Source organism: Cebidichthys violaceus, unplaced genomic scaffold (genome assembly GCF_023349555.1).
Source record: "Cebidichthys violaceus isolate CVI_PGR_0920_01 unplaced genomic scaffold, fCebVio1.0.p SCAF_37, whole genome shotgun sequence".
NCBI lineage: Eukaryota > Metazoa > Chordata > Actinopteri > Perciformes > Stichaeidae > Cebidichthys > Cebidichthys violaceus.
Window position 1 is genome coordinate 63755 of NW_027176561.1, and position 25000 is coordinate 88754.

Here is a 25000-nt window from a genome sequence, read left to right on the forward strand (position 1 = left end):
GAGCTTTAAAGTGCTGCTGTGAACCCACTCAGGTCCTGCAGTGTTATTATCTCAGTGTTTTTTTTTAGTTGTTTTTTTTACTGGGCTTCATTTACCTCCCACCACCAAATGAAAAGTGTCTCCTCACTCTGATGCTTGCTCTAGATTCTACATCAAGAGAGCGTTTTGCGTGTACGTGTATGTGTGTGTGATTTTGAGAGAGGGGGGGGGGGGGGGGGGCTATGATCGAGGCAGCCTGAGCCAATCAGCCGGCGAGCTCCATGCCTCCTGATTCTTAATTGGCTGGCTTTCCCCCCGGTGAGCGCAGCTGATACACAGAGCCAGCTGGGTTTTTTTTTTTTTTATCAGAGAACGATCCGGGGCCACAGTGGGAGAGAGAGAGAGAGAGAGAGAGAGAGAGAGAGAGAGAGAGAGAGAGAGAGAGAGAGAGAGAGAGAGAGAGAGAGAGAGACAGTCATATAGAAGCATTATTCAGAGTGTGTGAGTAGCAGCCAGTAATTACCTTCCAGCGTCTGAACCAATCAAGAGCCACAGAGGTGAGGAAGACCATTTACATTCTGTCAGTCTATTCGCAGGCAAAGAGGTGTAGACAAGTGCGCGCGTGTCGAATCCGAGTCGGGGAGAAGGAAACGGAAAGTGTCTCTTTTTGTTTTTTGGAGCGGCGCAGCTCATCCTTCCCTCACATTCTGCCGGGTGGGAGAAAAACAAACCAAAACAACAACAACAACAACAACAACAACCAGATGGACAAGATGAACCACAGCTCGGCGGAAGCAGAGGCGGAGACCATAGAACCCCTGCGTTACCTCAGGTAAGCGCCTCTCGTGGTCTCTCCTCCTCCCGGTCCCTGTTTTGGGTACACGGATTCACCGGACCGCTCTCAAATCGATGCACGGTGCAGGCGCGCGCGAGAGAGAGAGGGAAAGAGCGCCAGATATAACGGCGGGGCAGAATTAGAAAGGGACGTTTTTCAGATTCCATCCCGTTAGCCCCGAGAGAGACGAAGAAGTCTTCACACGAGACCATTACAGTGTGCTTTCATCCGGCATTCCGTTTGAATCAGAGCACGCCTTTTAGAAAGGAAAACAGAGCACAGGGAGTAATAAGAGATATCAATTATTTAAGTGGACTTGTATGATGATGATAATGACAGCGCTCCAAGAAACTCCAAACTCTTGCTTGGATTTCCTTGGTTGCTCTTTTCCTCTTCCACTGAAGCCTCAAATTGGATCACAGATATGAGCTCTCATTGAATTAGGAGGAGCTGTGTTTCAATTTGGCCACATATTAGGGACCAAGCCAATCATCTGATGGTTCAGTATCTTTGTGGGGATGAGACGCGTGATCAGTTTGTTACGCAATCCGAGGGTTTGTGTGCAGCACCACTCTCACCCTCAGAGTGATGGAGACACGCAGAGAGCTGCTCACAATGGGTCTAGCGTTTCCTGACGTTTGAATGGTGAAATGCAGGTGAGCAGTTTTCTCCAACCTGTTGCACACACGCACACAAAACTGCACGTGCACATGCACATTGGCTGATCCACTTAAAATTCAACAGTATGTGGCCCCTCGGGCATGCACACTTAAGTGCACAGCCTTTTGTCATCATGATCAAAACTTGTGACGCCAAAAGATATGCAGCTCAAATAGCAACATATGGAGATGGTATTTTATTTCAGTGATTTGAGAATAAATTTTAGGTGGGCATGTTGCCAATTTTAAGGCAGAGCAAGCTCCTCTAATGAGCGGTTTCATCGCACATTTTAGAATGCAAAATGAGCCGTATTGTTGTATTGAAATCATCCGAAAAACTGATCACCTGGAATGTAGGAAATCGGTCTAAAAATACTTGGTTAGTGATGTGAGAAGAAATACGCCAATGGACTGAAATAACCTGTGATTACTTTACTGCTACTTTACAATTCTTTGAATAAACATTTTTGCACAACCAAAGGCCAGAAAATGTCCACTGATCATACAAAAAATAAAATCTAATATAGTCGTGATTTGATTTTGGGCAACAGGCTCTTGCTATTATGCAAATAAGAAATCTGGAGTTGAATCCTGCCACCGTCTTATCACCGATCTCCTACGTCCATCTTCACTGAATGACCCTCTTCACTGTTTCATTGTGACGGTCCTGTGCTTTTGAGGGCTCTGTGCTGGAGGATGAGGACGGTTGTTTGGGTGACAAAGCACCTCTTTTAAACAGCAATATGATAGCACTGACACATTCTATTTAAATGATCGCGTTTAACCGTCTTATATCAATTAAAAAACGCAGCTCTGGTTCATGCAGTCAATAATTAATGAAGAAAAATGAATGAATGTTTGTCTGCTTTTTTTTTTTCAAATGTGATTTGCAATCATATTTAAAGACATGATTCTCATAACTGTATAGTGAGATTTATAATGAATTAGTTCATCAATTTAAATGTTTGTCACAAAGTAAAGGAGCCCCCCCCCCCCCCCAAAGAATATCTTGCAGGGCCCCCTGTTGTCTGCACTAACAAACCCCTTTAAAGAGAAGCAATAGTGCTCTTTGTGTTATGGTGGATTAGCGCATGAATGCCTGAATGATTTGTGGCCCCTCCCTGTTTTTTTTAGTGTCTCTGGTTAATTTACTATGAATGAGGTGTTTTGTCACTCAGGAGGAAACATCCCTGCTGCCTTTCTTCCTTTTAGAGCACTTAAAACAGGAGAATGCGCTTCATAGCACAGATGTTTTATTCCTGTTCTGTTGAGCATTCATTTACACAAATCGCCCTGCGAGCCTGTGATTGATTTTACAATACGCATGTAAACACGCTGCCTAAAGACCTTTTTGTGCAGTGTACTGTACTCCCAAGTATTTTCAGTATCTATAGTGTCGCCGTGTTATTGCCCTGTCAATCAGAGCATGCACCCACATATTAAATCTATTCTGGGAGCTATTTTTTATTTTTTACACTTCTCGATAACGTATGTAATTACGCTCTCTGAGCTAGCTGCATTTACACCCTTCTCCGTGTGTGTCGACATCTGAGGAGCTGAGGCTGGGCGGATTAACCAGCACCCAAGAGGCTTGGTCCAGGTCCTCAGACCTCTCAGATCTCTGCAGCTTGATTGGTGCTGGCTGGCAGTCGATTTAAGGCAGTCAATTAAAGCCCCCCCCCCCATACACCACCGCAGGGGTTACCTGATTATGCAGCTATCATCATCGTCAGGGTCTACATATCTAGTTATCAGAACATGTGTGAACTTGCATGTCCCTCACTTTTTAAATTAAGCATGGGGTAATTTATTCAAAAATGATATATGTGGATATTGGTCGTTGTAGCCAATCAACAGCAGCCAGGCATGCAGCTGTTATGGCAACCTGTTGTTAAAGCAAAAGATTTTGTGAACAAAGTCAATTAGATAAGATAATTACTGTCTAGAACTGTAAGCTCTATGGGGAAAAAAAAAAAAAGCATCCACAGGAGATAATGACATAAGCCCGGAGACGGTGTGATAAAGCTGCTCAATTATCTGATGTGTTTTATATATCGTGGCAAACCGCAGTTAAGTTAATGCATGAAAACCCTAAAACGTGACAATCTTGCTGTTTTAAGTGTGATGGCGGTTGTGACTGCCAAGAAAACCCAAACGCATTAAATAACAGATTAAACAAACCACACGTAATGCACCCAGTAGTTCTTAAAAATGTGAAATCAATCCACATCTGGATTAAAAATGAATTACACCACAACCTTGCAAACGCGTTGGCAGAAAGTAGAACTTAGACCGACGTCAACACGCAGGTATTGTGAAGCTTCTCAGCCGATGAAGCACAATGAGGTGGTGGATAACCTGTAAATACAATCAGCTGACTTCACCGTGGTTCTGGAACAGTATCTTATTTCTTCACTCGGTGAAACGTACAATGCAAATGTTGGACTTGTGTGACTTATTTGGGTTTATGAAATGCTTGTACGTCTAATTCTAACAGGACTGTGCTCCTTTTGGCATCTCTAGTTGTTCCGTTTCATCTACTCTTTACTGTCAAATACCTGCAAATAATATCCTCCAGCCGGCAGGAGAGAACTTTTAAATATATTTGTACAAAGGCCTGTTTTCAAAAGCAACTTTGAATGTAGAAAACGGCACTCAGTGGCTATTTTCTTCCAGGAGTGAACGCTGTCAGCACAAGTTGTCACATTGGTCTGAATCAAAGCAATTAAACTTGACGATGTCTACAATGCTCTAGTGTGTGAGACACTTTTCTCCTCCTGGATTTCTCTCGAGTGACTTCTCCTCCTCCTCTCTACTCTGACGATGACGAATGTTCTGTCTTCTTCGCCCACTTTTGCCCCTTTGTCCACCACACCTGAAGCCAGTCGTACAGAGAAATGTCCTGAGATATTTTTGTCCGTCTTTCCATTCGCTGTCCTGCCAACCTGTCTATCTGAGTCAAGCTGTCAAGATGTCTGTCTTTACCTGCTCTTCCTTAGTGCCTCTTTCCTACCTTGGCAAAGACGCATATTGTGGCTTATCATTATTCTTTTGGCTTGCCTCCCTCCCTCCTTTCAGCTCCCCGCCACCAATTCCCACGTTGGAAGCTCCATTTGCCTGTGTGACAGCTCTGGCATTTATTTATAGGCCAAATGTAATGATTGGGGCAGAGAGGTGGAGATGCAGAGAGGGAGAATAGAAAGGGGGGGAGATGATTTGCTACCAGTGCAGAGTTTGGACATAATTTTCCTCTTCCATCAGAGTCAGATTAGCTGTAAGAGTTCTCAATTTACCATGTTTGAAGTAGGAGCAGGCTGAGGTCTGATGGTTGGTTTCAGATGAATTATGAGATCGACAGTGAGCCTGCTGTTTCTGATCGTTGCTTCATAAGTAGCATAAGTAGTATAAGAAGTCTTGTATGGCTGCTACGTGTGAGCTAACAGAATTAAAGAGCCGGCCAGACTGCTCCAAATGCATTCACACAAAATGATTTAGTTACTGTGAGTACCTAGTTTGAGGTTGGAGTTAGATTATGGCACTTTTATGGTTTACAGAAACCGCAGTTCTCTGGTAATGACAAGGCTGCGAGTCTAGCCATGCTAGCAGCTCTGTGGGGCTACATGCTAACGTTAACAAGCTCCCAACGACCAAATTCACCATCTTATTTTAGCGTGTTAGCATGCTAACGTTAGCACTAAACACAAACTACAACTGAGGCTGATGTTGATGCCATTAGTTTTCCAGATATTTGTTGCTAACATGTTTCAGTCTGGAGGAAAGTACTCGACCAACCCACCGACAGTGCCATAGAGTCACACAAGTGGCCGTGCTAGTGGCTCCGTGAGGCTGTACTTTGGCACCGCGGTGATTTTAGCTAAATGCTAACATCTGCATGCCGTTGCTATAGTGTGTAAAATGCATCTGTATTTACATAAATTATTCTGCACAGGAGTTAATGTATTTACAGCAGCTGATGGGAAATGCATAATGAGACAAAAGCAGGGCCTCGGTGTATAATTAATGAATTCATCAATTATTTTGATGTTTTTGTTTAATATATTAAGCTGATCATACGTTAGCTTCATTATTTAAGTAATTGAAGTCATAAAAAGTTTACTTCTGCCTACTCCTTTTCAAACATATATGTATTTGTTTAATTTATTTAGAATTTACTGTATTGGTTATACTTGTATCTGTCTAATCAATTTAATCTCTGTTGAGGTTTTGAGCTCTCTTTCACTTGGGGTTTGACAGCTCGTGCTTTAATCTGCTTGACCACCCGAAAGCAGAAAACCCTGTTCATTCAGGTTTAAATCGGTCTCTAGGCAGCAGCCTTTGTTAATGAATAACACGAAAGAGCCATTTGAGGAAGGCCGAGCCAAGACTGTCATTATGTCCATATTGTGGATCATTTTAAGGATTTTAAATTCTTTTATGTATATATATATATATATATACATACACATATATATATATATATATATATATATATATATATATATATATATATATATATATATATATATGTATGTATGTATGTATGTATGTATATGTATATATATATATATATATATATATATATGTCTCTCCCCAAGGTGCTTCGATTTGAACATTTACGTTGACTCATTCAGAAAAAAATAATCTCCCAACTAGTTTTGCTTGAGCTCAAGATGGCTTGAGGGGAGATTAGAGCAGTGTGAAAAGGTCAAACACTTCCTGTAAATTGAAATGACGGGGGCGAGTTGGGTTTGCTTATCTTCGCTCTGGGTTTTCTGTGACAAACCGTATGCGATTTGCTGTCCGTCGAACAGCAGCAGTTGCGTGTGTGTGTGTGTGTGTGTGTGTGTGTGTGTGTGTGTGTGTGTGTGTGTGTGCGTGAACATGCATTAATGAATAGAGGCGGTGATAAAGAGAGAGAAACCACCTCTGACTCCATCTTCGGAGAGGGAATTACTAATCATTTGTGCTTTAAATGGGCAAGATAGGGTCAGAATATGTCAAGTATTTAATCCCTTCTATGTCACCTGTACACAACCTTCAACCGGTGTTGTGTTTCTTTAAGTGTGTGCTTCTGTGTGAGTATTACTGTAATGGAGACTGAACAGGAACACACCCTGATGTGCAAGCTGAAATCGAATCAGTTTCTTACCTCCTTCACCGCTTTAACAAGCTTTACATTCAACCAGATAATGATGACGGAAATAAAGAAAAGCGGCTGCGTGTGATTTTTAATGGTTACTTTCTCCCACTTAAGACGCTGCTCAATACATCTTGCCCTTGGAAAAACATCTCCATCCTCACGCTCTTTCTCCCACTGCCTCTCCACTCTCCTCATCTAGACTCTGCTCAGTGGCGTCCATCTAATAGAAACAGAGCCCATGTATCGTTCCACATTTACTGACATCGTTAAGCACAAACTGTAATTAAGACAGAAAGAATGACACACTTGAGTCACAAAAAAACACAAAATTCCATGTTTGAATGTGAGTGAGGGTGCTTATGAGATTGATTTGACAGGACTGAAGTGAGCAGTGATGTGTCTCTTTAGTGGCAGTTCAAGCACAGCATCTGTCGAGAAGTTTAAATGCCCCCAAGTCCCGTCACTGCTAAATTTTCATCAAATGTGCACACACACACACACACACACACACACACACACACACACACACACACGCGTGGACGTACAAAGAGAGTGCTGAAAGAAAACGTTACTAATGGCTCTCTGGAAGGCCGCAAAAACCTATTTTTGCAGCATAAAAATCTAAACTTTGGTTTGGGGCCACAATGCCGCTTTGTGTCTTCAATGATGTTTTGTGTGTTTTCATTTTGAGCTGACCGGGTAGTAAACCCACTGCTCACTTGACAATAAAAAGACATAATCAAAATGACACAGTGTTTACGCTGCCACAAGCAGATTTTTGGCTGTAAAATTAAAAGCCCTCTCTCTGCAGTGCAGGAATTACAGTTTCTTGACACTCGTATATGTTGAATTGTGACGACAATGTGTGGCTGGCCCTTTTGTACTTCATGTGGAAGCTTATTATTAGTCTCTATTTTTAGACCTCTTTTCCTTTGTCAATGTATAGAAGTACTCAAAACTCACAGTAATGACAGAGGCTTTCATTTGACTGAGCACCAGGCTATTATTGGAGACAGACCATTATTTAATTTTACAGGTTCACAGTATGCCTCAATTAACTGTTAATTAAACTATTATACTGCTTAAATGGAATCCTTTAACATTATATTTTAGTCATTTTGCTGATATTAGAGGTGATACGCTTTCTCTTCTGTAATTTATTCATGAAACATAGGCTGCATCACTATTCAACAAACTGCATTTTTACTAAAAACCATTTACATTTTTTGAAGTACTTTGTGCATCCATTTTTCTCCTATTGTACTTAGTTAGTTAGGTTAGTATAACTTGAAACAGTTAAAAAGGTTAAATAAGTAAATACTCACCGTTAACATGTAGTGAGCATCCCTGTGCTTCCTGTTAAGATATGGTTACTTTATGGTACTTTTATTTTGAAGAGGAAGTGTAAAAGAGGAGAGAGGTCTGATGTCTAGAAGGAAGTTGTTCCATTTGAAGAGGGTACGATAGCTCTCATCCTGCACTTCCTGTTAGGATACAGTTATTCTATTGTACTTTTATTTTGAAGGGGTGGGGGAGAGAGAGCTTACCGTAAGAAGGGGCTATGATGGGAAAAGACCTTTTGTCGGAAAATGTGAGTGTCTGTGTGTGTCCAACTGCACTAATTGACTCATCTCATTCACCTGTCTGCCTAGCAACAATCAAAGGTTGCCGTAGTGATTTTGCTAAGTGACTCATAGGTCAGATAGGTCATTGCATAAAACCTCCAGTTGAGCACGTTGTGATAAATGTGTGTGTAGTGAGGACAGACAATATAAGTAAAGAAGCAAGTTTGTGCAGGTTTTTGTGTTCACCCTCCATCTTTGCTGCAATGCATTTTTGGGCGACCTAAATGTTACAAGCTAACGTTCATGAACTAAAGGCACACAGTGAAAAGGTTAAAGTTCTAAGACAAAAACACGGACAACACCCAAACCAGACCACGCCGTGACAGCGACCTGTCAAAAACAAGGTAGCCTCGCCCTAAATTATACCCTGCTTTATGGTCTGTTTGACTCTAAATGGACCATACTTTACTAAATGAACATCATGTTGTTTTGAAGAAGACTTGAAACTAGAGATTGAGACCATAAACTCATGTTTACAATGTTTACTGAGGGAATAAATCAAGAGAGAAGTAGAGTCATTTTAGACTAGACTTCTATACAACCAGAGGAGTCGCCCCCTGCTGGCCATTAGAAATAATGCAAGTTTAAAGCACTTCCATGTTGGCCTCACTTCAGAACCGAGAGGTTTGCCTCCTGATCTGGTCCTAGGTGTCTGTAAATACCTTTTGCCCTCGAGATCACAGCAATTAAATTAGCGAAGGAAATGCTTTGATGGACAATAGAAAATGTGGTCATAACTACAACAAATAAGATCCATGTTTGAAAACCACTTTTCTTTTTAAGTAGCCCGCTGCTCAGCTCCTCAAAGAGTTTGACTTTCATTATCAAAATATCATTATTTTTAGCCTGTTGTATACAGTACATCACATATCTATATATATATATATATATATATATATATATATATATATATATATATCTGGAGGGCTTCAGACAGATTACCCAGAGAAAGCTCTGAGTCACTGCATGTGTAAGTGTGAGCTTTAGGCCATGTGTGGGTTCCTTTATATGAAATGATGATATTTATGCAGGCTTTAATGTGTGTAGACGGGATGCATTGCCATTGTGTGTGTGTGTGTGTGTGTGTGTGTGTGTGTGTGTGTGAGCGTTTGTTGGATATTTAGAAAGCTGACAGGCATGAGAGGGCGTAGAAAAGAGACGGATTATAGGTATGTGAGAATAGTTTGGGCGGTGGGGGTTTAAAAACAAAACAAAAGGTATTGTGAATGCTGCAACTGTCGCCCTCGCTCTTCTGTTCCCTTTACAACAACAAAGGGTCGGATTTCAACGTGACCTCGTCATTTCTTCAAACTCGGCGGACCTCATCACAGCCTCTAATACAGGCTTCAGTTACAGCGTGAAGGGATTTGTTGCAAATAAAGACAAATATCGCAAACAGATGATTTATTGTGCAACCTTAAGAGAAAAATATCTGTAAAAAGTCATTGTATCCATGCATCAGCTCCAGTCTTGTTTTCATTATTGATTTCAAGGGTGGGGAAAATGTGAGACATGTATTATTGTAATTGTCTGTTAGACATTCCTCCTCCAGGCCCTGGCTGAGCTGTGCGCACATGTGCCCAGGCGTTTGTTTTCGAGCGCTGGACTAATCCATCACGTCTCGTCAGGAGAGCGCTGATGGAACAGTCCATCGCAAAGATTGAGATTCCCGCAGTTTGCGATCATCTGACATCTCCGCGGCAACAACGGCCTTCCTTGAGTCCTTGAAATGAACCATGAGTGGACTTTATATTATGAGTTAAAGAGAATTTTCCTCTCCGTCCATCTTGTGCTCGCGTTTGCCACCGATCCGTCAGTGTCACGGCATCAGACAGTTTCTCTCCCCCCCCCCCCCCCCCCCCCCCCCCCGCGGTCTGTTTTTACCTGCCAGTCAATAACTTATCCGACATTCCGGTCATTCCTAGTCATTCCTAGTCATTCCTGGTCCTGCCAGCAGCAGTTTCCCAGCCCACACCTGTGTCTCATTGTTCCGTTACCTGCCTGTGAGACTCCCGACGGGCCGCTGTGACCCCACTGTGACCCTGCTGTGACCCCGCTGTGACCCCGCTGTGACCTGCGAGGCGAGCGTTCTGTAAGTTGTTTTTTAAAAGCCTTGTTAGCTTGTCTGTTCTTCTAGACACACAGGAACTAGGGCCGGGCAATAGATCAATATGGTGATATGAGTCTCTTCCATTTTTTGGATATCCTAATGTGGCATAATGTGTTTTTTTTTTTTCCTGGTTTTAAAGGCTGCATTACAGCAAAGAGGTGTCATTTTCTCAATATCAGACCGTTCATTTGCCTTTACCCACTTAAGTGGGATTTCTGCTTCCCAAAGTGACGTCACACCATCAGACACGGAACCATTGCGTGTGTTCTGTGCGGCAGGTTTCCGTATGTCCGTGTGCACATCCAACATTTTCCAACTACGCCGATGGGCGGATAAAATGGAGAACTTTGAGAATGTGGGTTCATCGTGAAGAGAAGCCCGAACATATAAAGATGTTTCCTCGCCATAGATAGATAGATAGATAGATAGATAGATAGATAGATAGATAGATAGATATTTTAATTATTTTCTCATAAATCTCAGCCCTTAGTGGAACACAGTTGTCCTTGGAAAAGAAGTAAAACTTTGTACAGCAAAGGGCAAACTTTGATTCAAGCAATGAAAAACATTGTCAAATGTTCTAACTATGACTTGGAGAGAAACAAAACTAACGGCTTGCGGCGGCAGTCTTGTGAATAATCATGCAGACTGTTTGGGTCACGGAGCCTTGCTGTTGGCCAGAGGGGCGCGAGGAGTCCTCCTCTCTCCTCCTCTCCTCTCCTCTCCTCCTCTGAACCCCTCGTGGGCGACTCGCTGACAGTGGTCAGAGCTATTCTGAGGAACGTGAGCAGAAAGGAAAGTGTTCTCATGGTGACAGAATGGGAGCGACGCCCACTAGCTACTCGCCTTATGTCCTCGCCGCTGAAAAGAAAATCGATGTGAGGAGACGGAGAAAGGTGCGCGGCGACCAAAAATAGAGGGAGGAGGAGGAGGAGGAAAGAAAACGGGTAATAAGATCCAGAGGGGGGGGGGGGGGGTTGTTGTCTCAGCGCTCACTTTCCTGTCAGCTATTACCACTTGTCACTCACATCAGCTTTGTGCCAGTTGCCATAGAAACCAACCTCAGCTACACCCCAGCAAGAGGTGTTGCCGTGTCGCTCAGACATGCAGGGTGATGTTATTGTGAACTCTTGTTTTGTGTACCAGAACCTCTGTGTTTCGTTCCCTTTTAGGTACATAAGGGTTTAGTTGCATTGTCCTTCAGTGTGTTTCCTGCCTGTTGGTCTTTCTTAAAGCGATAGGCAAGTATTTGTGTTTCGCCTCGCTCTTCTTTTGGGGTTCTGCCAGCTGAACAGCTGTAAACTTGAATATGGCGGGACGGTTTTTGTTTTTGTTGATGAGACGGCGCCGGTTGCGGCCGTTCCCTTAATCTTGTGTCAGTCCCGTTGATTCACCCGTAACGGTGTATTTGTTGCTATTGTATTGTTTATTTTCTGTGGCCTTTTCAATAAAAAGCGGTGATTTTACGCCTGATTCCACCGGCTTATGTTCCTCCCTTAACCCTATAGACTAGAAAGTAACCGTTCGTTAGAGACTTTTGCAAGTTAGTCTGTAGGTTTTATTGAACAGATTTTTAAACAATGCTCTATTTCTGAATGAGAGTGTGTTTGTGACAAAGATATAATCTCCATATTCTTGAATCAAAATCAATGTAGTTTAAATGGCTGGAAGAGAGGGAGAGACTGACGGACCTGACAGTGAACGCATGAAGCTGATTTGTTGTATGAAGTCTGAACCGTTGTATTTTTCTGTCTGTAAATGCATTTGTGTCCTTGTGAATTTAAGAAAGGAACATTGTGTGTCTGTCCTTTGGTATTGTGTCGCCAACTGTTTATTCCTGTGTGTGTGTGTGTGTTTGTTGTCAACATTTTTGAGTGTGTGTGTGTGTGTGTGTGTGTGTGTGTGTGCGCGCGCGCCACGGGTTTGCAGCCAGGAAGGCTTTCCCAATTTTCATTAATTAGGTTTGTTGTCTCGCTCTGCCGAGTCCTGATTGCAGTTCTGTTTTGTTTTCCGATCGTCGCTGAATTCTGATTATGTAAATGTCTGCTCTTTTGTATTGCTCTCTGTTGTTGTTTACCGCGTAGGAATTAAAGTTGGCTTTTTGAAAGTCAAGATAATAAAAATGTACAAATGTAATGAGCTTCATAGTAGCTTTGCTTACGCGTTGGTTATCACCCAAAAATGTTGTCGGTTTCTGCAAACCACATTGAATGATGATGTTTCTCAATCCAAAAAAAAGTTTCATGAATATGTTTCATATCAACCTTGTGTCACGTTTGCATAAAAGAAACAATTGAAACAAAACGATTGGTGAGGATTCGGCAACAAAACTGTCGACTTAAGGTTAGAAAAGACATCATGGTTTCTGTTACAATAACAACGTAACATAAAGTCAATCAGCCACTCACTGTAAACACTTAAACACTTGTGTTCTGCGATAATGATGCCTCTCAGGCCAGGCTCCCCATGCTGGTCCGGTACTCGTAATAAGACGATCGCAGTGGGAGGGGGGGCGGGTGTGCAGGTGAATTCTTTGCACCTCGGATGCTTTGATGGACAGCGTCCCCCGTGACCTGTGAACCAGCGGATTAATGGTGGCGCTGAGACAGGCATGCAGTGAAAACGACAGCAGCCTGGAGAGCCAGACAAAGGAATCGGCAGACAATCAACTAAACGTTTGCCTAGAGACGGAGCCGATCAAAGCCCTCGAGGAGAGGCAAAGACAAACGGGAGCTATGGGTTTGCCTTTTATTTCCTGAAATCCTGTTGCATGTGTTGGACTGTCTATGTACCGTAAATTCCGGACTATAGAGCGCACCTATATATATATAGGCCGCACCTGCTAATTTTGAAAAGAAAAAAGAAATTGTACATAAATAAGCCGCACTTGTCTATAAGCCGCAGGTGTCCCCGTTGAAACATGAGATATTAACGCGGCAAGATGTTACAGGAAAGATTTTTTTTAACTTTTAATTAAATAAATGCCGCAAATGCTTTTTTTTTCTTTTTTCTGCTGTCTCCAGCGTCTCCCCATCGATTCATTGATGCCGAGCGTACGTGCAGCGGCTCTATTTCCTTCTTCGACAGCCAGACGGATCGCTTTTAACTTGAAAGCCGCATCATATGCATTTCTCCGTGTCTTTATCCATGACGAGGGGGCGCGCACGAAGCGCAAAAATGGGTGATCTGAAGAATTAAGTGTGAGTGAGTTTTGCCGAAACAGTTTCATCGGTCCACTGTGACCTGTTCGGTAATTTCACTGGTCTGATATGACGAGGTTAAATGTGTTCGGCGGCGGGAAGAAGCTAGTTAGCCTGCGAAAATCCATCAATTAGCCGCATCGTTGTAAAAGCCGCAGTCTCAAAGCGTGTGGAAAAAAAGTAGCGGCTTATATACCGGAATTTACGGTACGCTATTTTTTATATATATATATATATATATATATATATATATATATATATATATATATATAAAACTCATATATAACATGAGTTTTTACCGTGTTTTTAAATTTCTGTAGGTTCACTGTGATTGATGAATATGCAGCCCAAATATCTGGCTTATTGAGAGTACCGTAGACGAACAGAGTGGGTGGCACCCAAGTTGTCAACGCTGGAGATCATTTTTTTTTTTTTTTGAAGAGGCTTTTTATGTTAGACAGCCAAGAAACCATTATTGTTGGGCTTTACACAAAGGTATTACGAGGGCGGGATGAGAGAGGTGAGAATGTGACAGGAAAGGAAAAACAGATCAGTCAAGGCAAGTCTTCATCCATATTTAGTGCCAATTTTAATCACATCAAAACGGAATTAATGCACAACACAATTTCTTTAAATTTGAAGGTGTTTCCACTTTATTGAAAATGTGCGTACCGATAGTTCTATGAGCAGACAGGCAGAGCCCAGGGAAATGTGCATGTGCTTGCAATGCACGTTCAAGACAAGCTCAAGTCTTGTCCTTTTTACTCGGAGAACTGGGGTTACAAAATGGGACTTTCTTCTAACTGACTATTGGCTTGAAGAGAGCAAAGCCAAAGATGCATCCCTGCTGCGACACCAACACGGCAAGAGGCTGTGTGACTCTGGGTAAAAAGCAGCACTCTAGCACACTTCCGCGTTAGGTGCGGTGGGGGCAAACGGCCACACTGACCACACGCGGTTTCCATTCCCGCAAAACACACAGTCGTGATGGAGGGGGGCGCCGGACAAACATGACGCACCGAAGAAAATCTGGAAAGCAAACCTTCAGTGTGTGATTCCAAGCCACTGATCGCACCTACCAACAGGGACATGAAGGCTGATTACTTCTGCTGATTGCAGTACCGTTCAGAAAAATCTTGCCTTGGACCCTGGAGGCAAAAGTTCCCCAAAATCTAAACATCACACATTTCTACCCGTTCTCCTGTTAGAGTTACGGCTTCAGTCTGTAACTGTAATCCCCGCACAGCTCGCACACTCAAACACGTCTGCAGACTTCCAGCTGTGTTTGTATCCAAATCAGTAATTGTTGCACTTCTAGATGTGGTCCGTTTCGGCTCGCTTATCATCCTTCAGCTCTTAAATGCTGAATCTCTTTGGCTCCATGTTCTGTCTCTCTACTTGCGTCGGTTTTGTCCAGGGGATTGGCGCAAAAACCTGGTAGAAACTGTAACAAACCCAGCTGGGTCCATCAGCTGTTTCCAAATGTAGGACGCTAGATTTTTTTAATTTTTTTTTATTTTCAAATGGCGTGTTTGGCGAATAAACACCACAAACTCTGAGCAAACCAGGTCTGTAGTGCTGTAGTTGCCACACCTTTTTATTCTCATTCAGCTGGAGGATAAAAGCCGAATTATCTTTTGTGCTTTAATGATGATTCATCCACAAACTGTCATTTTATTTCTCTGTTTTGGTCAGGTAGGTTTGATATGCGACTGCTTCTTCTCTCACATATTACTTCTCAGTTATCTACCTCCTGAGCGTCGAGAATTAAATGCAAATGAACATGTATTTTGCAAGAGTAACAAATAATTACTCAACGGATTAGCTAACAAGTGAATATGAATAAAGATACGTAATAATGGGTATTGAGTGGGACGAGAGAGAGGAAGGAGAGAAAGGGGAGAAAAAAAAAGCCTTCACGGTTAAATTAAGTTCCTCCTGTCAATTTAGCTTTCCTCCACGGCACATTGAAGGTTGAGCTAATGAGATTAGCCAGCGTTGAGGAGACTTAATAACGATCAACAATTCAGTTATGCATAAGAATACATTACAAACACTGCTGTTCTTAATATTACTGAGAGGGTCAGTGGCTCTAGACTGTGCATAATTGCCTTGACCGGTTGTGACCGTTTGGCAGGAGATAAAGGTGTCGCTCGTGGGGCTGTTCTATATTTAGCATATTTAAATCCTATAATATAATTGAGGTATGGAAAGGTTACTACATTGTGCGTTTTATTAACTGTAACATAACTTAAAAGCGGCCATGATGTTCCCTGTGATGGATCTTCATGCAAAAATGTAAGCCTTCAGTTTTGTTATGCTGTAGTGACATGAATGACATGAATAAATACTAATGATGTGTCTAAAAGCTGCCAGTTGGCTGCACTGAAACGAAAAGTATGTGTGTGTGTGTGTGTGTGTGTGTGTGTGTGTGTGTGTGTGTGTGTGTGTGTGTGGAGAAGCAGTGACAGATGCATGCTTTGCGTGACGGCCCATCCTCCACATCACACCTCCGTGGTGGGCCTCTCACACATCAGCACCTCCTTCTCCTCCTGCTGCTGTTGCTCTTTCACTTCCTAATCATTTTAGAGGGAGGTGAAGAAGATTGACTGTACGGAGACACACACACACACACACACACACACACACACACACACACACACACACACAGACACACACAACCCGACAATCCTCGTATATACTGCCCCCTTCCAGGCTCCCCCGGGCTGCACAGCTTGTGTGACATTCTGTTCCTAATGTATGGGGAAATGCCACACATGCATACATTACAGCTCAGCCTGCCACCGCAGAAAGCCGCTGGTAGCCGGAGGTTACAGCCGCGCGCGGTGGACCTTTTTAAACAGACACGCTCGTCCGTCGGTGAGGGACGACGCCCAGGGCAAGTCTGGAGCCGGGAGAAAGTTTGAGCAGCAGTTGGAATTTAGTATCCATGTCTGAAGTGGTGAAGGCTGCTGCGTGAATAACAAGAGTGCGCGTCAGTAACACTGAGGGCTGGCTAATCGCTCGTTGAAAACAGGCACTTGACTGCAGGAACCTTTTTTTTTTTTTTTTTTCATGTTCGCGTGATTTACTGGCATCAGTCTCTCAGGGTTGGAGTTTCGTCTTTGACATTTTATAGACCGAATGTCCCCGTTTTCGTCCGCGTTTATCGTACCACCTGGCTGCTCTGCTCTCATGAGAGGCAACTCCCCGGAGCGTTCCTCTCTCGCTCCTCCACCTTATTCTCTTGACTCTCTCTCTCTCATCGTAATTGTTTTTTAATCTAAAGCGTCTCTCATCATCATCATCATCATCATCATCTCTGCCATCAACTTTTGCCGCTTGGCACCTCTCACACATTTCTGCCCCGCCACCTGCCACCTGCCACCCAAGCATCATAAACACACTCACACACACGCACACACACACGCACACACACACACACACACACACACACACACACACACACACACACACACACACACACACACACACACACACACGCGCGCGCGCGCATATATGCATGCATGCATACACACATGCCAACGTAGCTGCGAAAGGTCGGCCGAATGCCAGTTTCGATGCGATGGCTCTCTGGCCCCTCTCATGGTTCCCCCTACTGCTGTGCTCATCAATAATACACAGCCTGTGTCCGTCTCTCTCGGTGTGTGTGTGTGTGTGTGTGTGTGTGTGTGTGTGTGTGTGTGTGTGTGTGTGTGTGTGTGTGTGTGTGTGTGTGTGTACACGCGTGCAGGTGCGAGGATGTTGTCGTGTCAGAAACAAAACCTTGCTTTGTGTACAGGCTCCAGGCCAAACATGAGGGTGGGAGACGCCGGGAGACGCTGGCGGTGAAGGTCTGAGGCTGTGCGTTCTCATTAAAACGCTCTCGGCTGTTTGCGTGCTGCTTGTGTTCTGTATCTAATTGCCTTTCAGTTGACCCACCTGCCTTTCTTCCTTATGAAACAGCCTCCAGAGTTTGCAGAGTCGAAGAGAAATGAGCCAGGAGAGACAGGATCAGACATTCATATATAGCCAATACACACACACACACACACACACACACACACACACACACACACACACACACACACACACACACACACACACACACACACACACTCACACACACACACTCACAAACTCGCAGGATGATGAGGTAGAAAGAGAGCAATTTAATTTATGCGTCGGGAGTTCAAAGAAAGCTTTGGAGAGTTTACGGCAGCAGCAGAAGCATCATTTTCTTCCTTTGTCCTCCCTTGTTATTTGCCTGAGGAGTCTCCTTGTCTTTCCTTTTTTTTTTATTGGCAATGCTTCAAAATGGATTCATAAAAAGTGCGAGCAGGATGCAGATTAGTCTTTTGTATCCAAAGGAGCAGAGCTGAGACGAGGCCCTGTGCTCTCCCGCTGGAATGGGGACACTTGCTGAAGTAATGAATGAAATTAGCTCGCCGTTAGAGACATTCACTCGAAGCCGATGTAAAAGTGATTACCACAGGACATTTATTCTTGCAAGAAGGAGACGGAGTTGAAACGCATACAAGTCGTGTATCAAGGCTGCTCAGAGGTCTGTCTCTGATATTTATACAGCGGATAACACGCAAGTGCGTTTGCACAGAATCATTTGCATAAAGCGACGTGACATGTCTTGAACTCGTTCTTCGCCCCTTCCGCACAAGCGAACGTCATCTTGACGTTTAGTAAGATTTACAATCGCCCCTTACAAGAAGGTCACAGCGACTGCTAAACGAGGAACATCTGAGGATCGCAAGTGTGAAGAGAGTTCACACAGGAGCCACAGACTTCACGGAGCCTTGTGTGTTAAACAATAAGAACTGATCATTCTAAAAGTTATTTTTTTCTCCAACACTTGCCCACAAATTGTTATCTTCAGCACCAACCAACCGGGCTGAACTCAAAACTGTTCATCCTTCTCAGAAGCCACGTTTTGAGAAGGAGGGCCCTTATTTCAGCACATGCACATCTGAGCGCCCATGTTTTGGATGTTGTATTTTTTTGCTTATTCTTAGAATGGAGCAGAATACAATACAGTCGGCAAACGCTGACAGAATTGACAGAATGACATAAGACCCCCTGGTGGGCCCCTTTTTTTTTTGCATCCTTCGTTTGAACCTGCCCCGCTGAGAGCAGAGAGGGAGGGATGCAAGAGATGCAGCAAACATGCCCTGTAGGTCCATAACATCTCACCCATTGTTCTCTATTCCCGCGTCACTACAGTAGATACAGTAGATATGAACACCTTAATTGGGACCTGCGGTCCTGAACATCAAATGCCTGATCTGGTTTTAACTCTACTAATTATTTCTTCCTCGCTGCCGTTGTGGTTTAAATTTAGCCGAGTTCTGCGTCTGTTTGATCACAGTATTGTTTTTCTTCCCTGCGTGGCTCTCAAGTGGTTTAGTTCAGACTTCCTCTGAGTAGAGAAGGGAAATCTGATTTGCCACCTCAGAGAATTCTTTTGAATTCCTTTGCGTTTCTGCGACAGCTGGTGGTTGCTTTTGATGCGTTTTTTTTTTTTTTGTTCTTAAACCTGCAATGACTGTTTTGGGTTTTTTTTGCTACTTGGAGCCTGCGCATTCAGCACGTAGCATAATTAGCATTAATTTGGGGTCTAGTTTCTGGCCACCTGGCTGAACGCTGGTCCAATATTCACTTTTCTAGCTCCTGAGGGAAATATCTGTCTCTTTAGCTGCTAAATGCTCCACTGTGCTCCCCCAGCGAGTCACTTACTTCCCATTAGACAGCAGTTGGTGCTGGGAAGGCAGCATGGAGCACATTGAGTGGAGCTTTTTTGTTGTTGTTGCTAAAAGCACCTACATGCTGCCAAAACAGCCGAAGAGCTGAGGAAAACTGATCACTACAAGCAACTCATCTAACAATATGTATGTGATCCCTTATCAATATGAAACATACTGATTATATTAAAAGCTTTGTGATGAAACAGTGGTTTACTTATTTGAGTATATTGTGCATTATCTTTATCATGAGGGTGTGTTGACACTGACGTTTGGTGGACGGCGCTCTGCTGGTCGGTGGGCTTTGTTCAGGCTGCAGGCAAGTTGTTCCTCAGATCAGATCTTTAAGACAAGTGATCAGATTTATTGTGTCCAGACATCGCCAACCTATCCGCATGGGTTGCCGTGGAAGCACCTTAGGCGTCGGTACTACGCAGCTACGCGGCTGGAGGTCCATCATTTCTCCCTCCATGTAATCATGATGTCAAGCTACTGTGTGTGTGTGTGTGTGTGTGTGTATATGAGGCCATATTAAATCGATTATTAGGATCCCCATTAGCTACAGCAAAACAGACCGAGATTGTGACAAACCTTTGTGCGTGTGTGTGTGTGTGTGTGTGTGTGTGTGTCGCCTTGCAAGTAGCCTCTCATTGCCTTTTCATTCGCATGTCATGTGTTTTTCATGTTGCAAAGCAGTCTAAAATCAATCGTAACGCAAGTGGGTTGACAGTCTTGAAGAGAGGCCTCACGTGACAGCATGACTCAAAGTCAAATTACTCACAACGAGTTACCAGAAGACTTCCCGTCTAACTGCTAACTGATCTGCGTAGTGTCTCTGTAGCTCTCTCTCTTCAGCTGATTTAATACCAATAAATTGCTGGGGCATCCATTAAGAACAGTGATAAAGCGCTTTAAGTGTTCTTCCCTGGAGTGTCTCTCAATGTATCTCTTTTGTAGCTGTAGCAATGCATAGTTATTTTTTATTTTTTTTTGGTCCTCCATCACATTTCTGATATATTTACCCCCCCCCCCCCCCCCCCCACTCCGTTACACTGTGTACCGTAACTAACCAACCGTGACATCTGGAGCCAAACGGGTGTAAAAGCTGCAGACGGACGGACAAAACGCCGTTTCCGTTCATTCTCAGCCGTTCTCAGCGGCGCTCTCAATCCCCCCCCCCGTCAACATTAGCCACGTTAATGATAGCTCACTGACGCTAATTCGACGCTATCGCATGCTGCCGCAGTAAAGCACGGCGGCCTTTTAGTTCACAGCCCATGGAGAAGATACATTTAATCAGCCACATACAGCAGAGAGGGGCTGCGGGGAGGTTGTCGTCTCCATGGCAGGGTTTTATTAGTCTGACTTCTTCCTTTGTGGCGCTGGCAGCGGTTCTAATTACGCCTTGTCTCTTCCTCCTCCTCTGTTCCTCTCGTCTGTTGCCTCCCTACCTTCCTCATTTGTCCCTCACTTATTTTCGCTATGTTGCCATAATAGTCGAGAACGCTCTTTCACTGTGGATTTGCTCAATTTCCACTTGCATTGTTTTTGCATGTTGAGGTCTGATTCCTCCACAACATGATGCCACACGCAGCTACACAACTCCAGCTGGAAGACTAACCACGGCTCTACGTGTTTACCATATCATTATACAGTTATTTACTGTAAACTCGGCAGCTAAGTGACGGGTCACTGTGACTGCCGACTGTCAGTAAACTCAAACGCTCTGTCGGCTAACGTTACTGTTATCCAGCGCGTCACACAGGTGCTAATTGGAGCGAGCAAATGTCACACGGCGCACTTTCCACGTATCGTCCATGTAGTGTGACTGACGAGCACGTTCACAAACGAGCATTGAGTTTGACATTTTAGCTTTTTCTTGCATGTTGTAGCTCAATTGGATGAGCTATGAACAAAAAAACAACAACAACTGAGAAATGGAGAAATTAAATATCATATTTTTGACCAAATAGCTTGATTTTGATACAGCGACTATATTGTATTGTTGATTGATGCTTTTACAAAATAGTTACAGGCTGACTTTTTTTGAATAAATAATCATAAGTATTGTGGATACATTGACTAAGTCAGGTTGCTGTATGGATATAAAGGCGCATACTGAATTCTTTTTATTTATTTTTTTCTTGCATGTTCTTTATCAGACTCTGAGGCGTTGTTGCTATGGCACCGGGGCCGTCCATACGGGGCACACTAGGGAAGAAAATGAGGTCACCTTTCAGTCCGACCGTCATCTGCTGGCTGCAAAGAACGACATAGGATTTTTAAAAAATGTTTTATATTGATTTGAAAAGCAAAACAGATGTTTGACGCGTGTTGAATGCAGGCAGTCTCATGTTTAATGTGGATCTATGTGGATCTATGTGGATGCACAGTAGGTATAGGAAGACTGATTCAAATGAATCCACAGCCGGGCCGAAACCTCTCTCCTAAAGCACAGAGCAACTGATACATTGTTGTTATTAAACTCCAGGTCACTTAGTAACACAGATGGGTCATCAGTCTGACATGTCCTGGCCAGCGGCCTTTATATATTGCATTAGCCATTCTGCTCTGCCTCCAGTGCTTGGAGACCCTGGCTCAGTGGAAACGGATCGGATGTGACAAAACGCGCCTCGTATTCAGTGATGCCGAAAGCTCCCGGCCTCAAACTGAAGGATCTGGGTTTAAAGCAGAGGCAAGAGGTTATAAATGGATATTCTGGATAACTGGGTGAAAGGATCAAGACCACTAGGGGGGATATATGTCTTGTGCATCTGCGTGTGGGTGATAGTAGACCTGACTCACGGATGGATGGACGTTTTTTTTTTTTTTTTTTTTTAAGCTCACAAGAACACACGGGAACTCACGGGAAACACGACGCGGAGATGAGCACTCCGCCAACACCTGTGGCTTTAGGTAAATGTGATCCATGTTCATGTGTTCCGCTGGTGGCTGAGGGTAGAAATGAGTTATGAGAGCAAAAAAAACGCAGGAGCCACTGATTGGAATTATCGAAAGAGAACGTCTGCCTCGTCGTACCGGATGTGAGGAACAGGAGCAGACGGCTAAACTGATTACGCCTGATTTGAATGAATGATGCTTCTGTAGACAGTCTTATGGATGTGACTGTGTGTGTCTCTCTCTCTCTCTCACACACACACACACACACACACACACACACACACACACACACACACTACTTGCAGCCAATTCAAAATGATTGCCAAAGGAGACTTGAAACAAAGTGAATCATGCCGTCCTGATTTGATAAGAATTGAGCAGCATGAAGGGGCTCACGCTGGGCAGTCAGAACGGGAACATATGGAGGCACAAGGCCGGCTCCTATCTGCCAGCTGAGGCTGTTGATGAGACGCTCGCACCACTGCGCCACCTGATCCTCCTGCCCGTCATCGAATTATGCAGGGAGGAAACGTAAACGTCTAAATCTTAAAGCTTTTCAGCGATCTACAAATGTGAGTTTGAACGCGGTGAGCACCTCGTCACGGCCCAGTCCCTCGCATGGAGGGTGAAAAGAGGAGATGTCACGGCTTCGTACCGCGTCGTATGATTGGGGTACAACAGGTGAAGGCAAATCTTGTGCCGCACTGGCTGGTGCACGACCATAGAAGACGGGGAGGATTGATTGGTTTCACTGAGGCGGCCGCGGGGAGGTTGTCATAGCAGCTGACTTCATGGGTGACACTTCCAATCTGCAGTTATTGGAAAGATCTTTAATAATAAAAAGACTAAACAAATGCTTTATATTTGAAAAAAACTGCAGCCGTCCATTCCAGCGTACCTCAAAAAGCAAAACCTGGTTGTTTTGCTTGAGTTTGAAGTAGTGAGCCCTGCATGTCTTGTCCTCTTCCCCTGTGCTCGTAGTCTTCTTAAATGTCATTCTCATTTGTACCACCAAATGCAGGTCTCTGTTCTCTAAACTTTATCTAGCTCTGAACCGTCCTGCATTTCCCCGTTTTCCCACCCGCCCTCGACCTTTTCCCCTTTTTACATCGTCTCTTAGCTGGATGCTGCCGGACTTCCCGGAGTCGCACTCCGGGGGAAGTCGTGACTGAAGATGAAAGGCGTCCTGAGATGACACGTTCATAATTAGCTGCACTCGTACGCGTTCACACCTTGGGAAAGCCCGCTGACGGTCTTGTTTTAACGGCAGGGGAGCCGTCGTTCGACATCGTAGGACATGAGCCTGGCCGTCTATCAGCATGATGCCAAAAATCATGACGAAAAGCGTTTAGCTGGAACAGGGCTGAGTGTCCATAATGAGATTATCTCCAGGGTACTGATGAAAGGGAGGCTTAGTATTAGGCCCACAGCCTCACCTCTCCGCTTGTACAGTGGTATGAAGCTACATTCACCTTCTGCAGTTTTCTTCTAAACACGTGCCTTTTTAAAAATCTGTAAGTTTAAAAAAAAAAAAAGCGAAACGCACACACAACAGATAAATATGAACCAGGGTGAGTCATCCCTCAATCTCCCGTTTTCTCTTTCTCTGCGTGTCTCTTGCTGTCACCCTTCCATCTGCCGTCACTCTGCTCCAGTGAAGTGCGAACCTTCATCAGAGCCGCTGTGATGGAGAAGAGACGGAGGGCGGGCGGAACAGGAGGGCGAAGAAAGGTGGGGGAAAGAAAATGGAAAAGGGTAAACTGAGGTGAACGATGAGGCGAGATCAGAAATAAGTTGCAGATCAAAGGACAGAAGAGTGTAGAGAGAGCATTAGTGAGGGGAAGGAGAGGAGACAGAGGGAGTCTCTTGGCGGCATTTTTTTGCACCACAGAATGTGTTGCAGGTCAAATAGCTCGGCTGTGTTTTGGTTATATTTTTTTTTATTGCATGTTTTATTTTTGAACTACTTTTTTTTATGAATACAGAAAAACTAATAATAAGCCGTATAATTCATGCAGCCCACCGCTCCTCTTGCTGCTTTGCGATTCATAGAACATTGACAGTTGTCCATACGTCAAACAGTCACAGTCTGTCTCACACTTTACACACAAGACTTTACTGAATCAGCAGCTGTATGAATAACAGATGTTGCCTTGTTCTTAAGCGCATGAAAAGACACAATCAACAATTGTAAAAATGAAAACCTTGTGAAAAGAGGACGTCCACTGTTTCATATCAATATTATGTGGGGGGGTTCCATCTCACAATAGGAATTTTCTGAGCTGCCGTAAACAAGATATGTGAAGCTTTATTAATAACCAGTCTGATAATGTATCGATCACGATTTGACACCAAAAAAGAGTGCATGTACAGTTTGTGCCGATACATTTGTGGTTAGTCTCCGTGAATAATTATCTCCGCAAAGCGCAAGCATGAGGGGGGATCATGCGTTCGATTGTGTGTGTGTGTGTGCGTGCGTGTCCGTGTGTATCTGTCCGTCTGTCCGCAGTTAGTCTTGCACACTACTGGACCCAGCGGTCTGATATTTTCTTTGCTCGTTTACGACTGTATATGTGTTCAAGGAGCTCTCGTGAGTTGATTCACAATTGTTGAAAAATCGTATTGTAACCGGCCGGCAGTGATCAACAACAAAGACATTTCTAGGATTAAAACAAGCTTGTTGCGGGGCCACATTTTGGCCTTTGTCATTGTTCAACAACTGACATCCACAGCAAAGTTTGGTTTCATCTGCAGATTGATTTCCATACCTGATATGTTATTATCCATTAAAGTACGAT

The 25000-nt window shown here is 43.8% G+C and overlaps 1 protein-coding gene across 1 annotated transcript in view; it reads left to right on the forward strand.

The window, feature by feature from the left end:
• The first annotated feature begins 363 nt into the window (after positions 1–363).
• The window catches only part of yjefn3 (YjeF N-terminal domain containing 3), a 45341-nt gene continuing 20704 nt past the window's right edge, over positions 364–25000 (forward strand). The window contains exon 1 of the mRNA XM_068726030.1: positions 364–811. Within this exon, the coding sequence (XP_068582131.1) occupies positions 744–811 (68 nt within the window). The 5' untranslated portion in view covers positions 364–743. The remainder of the gene's footprint in view (positions 812–25000) is intronic.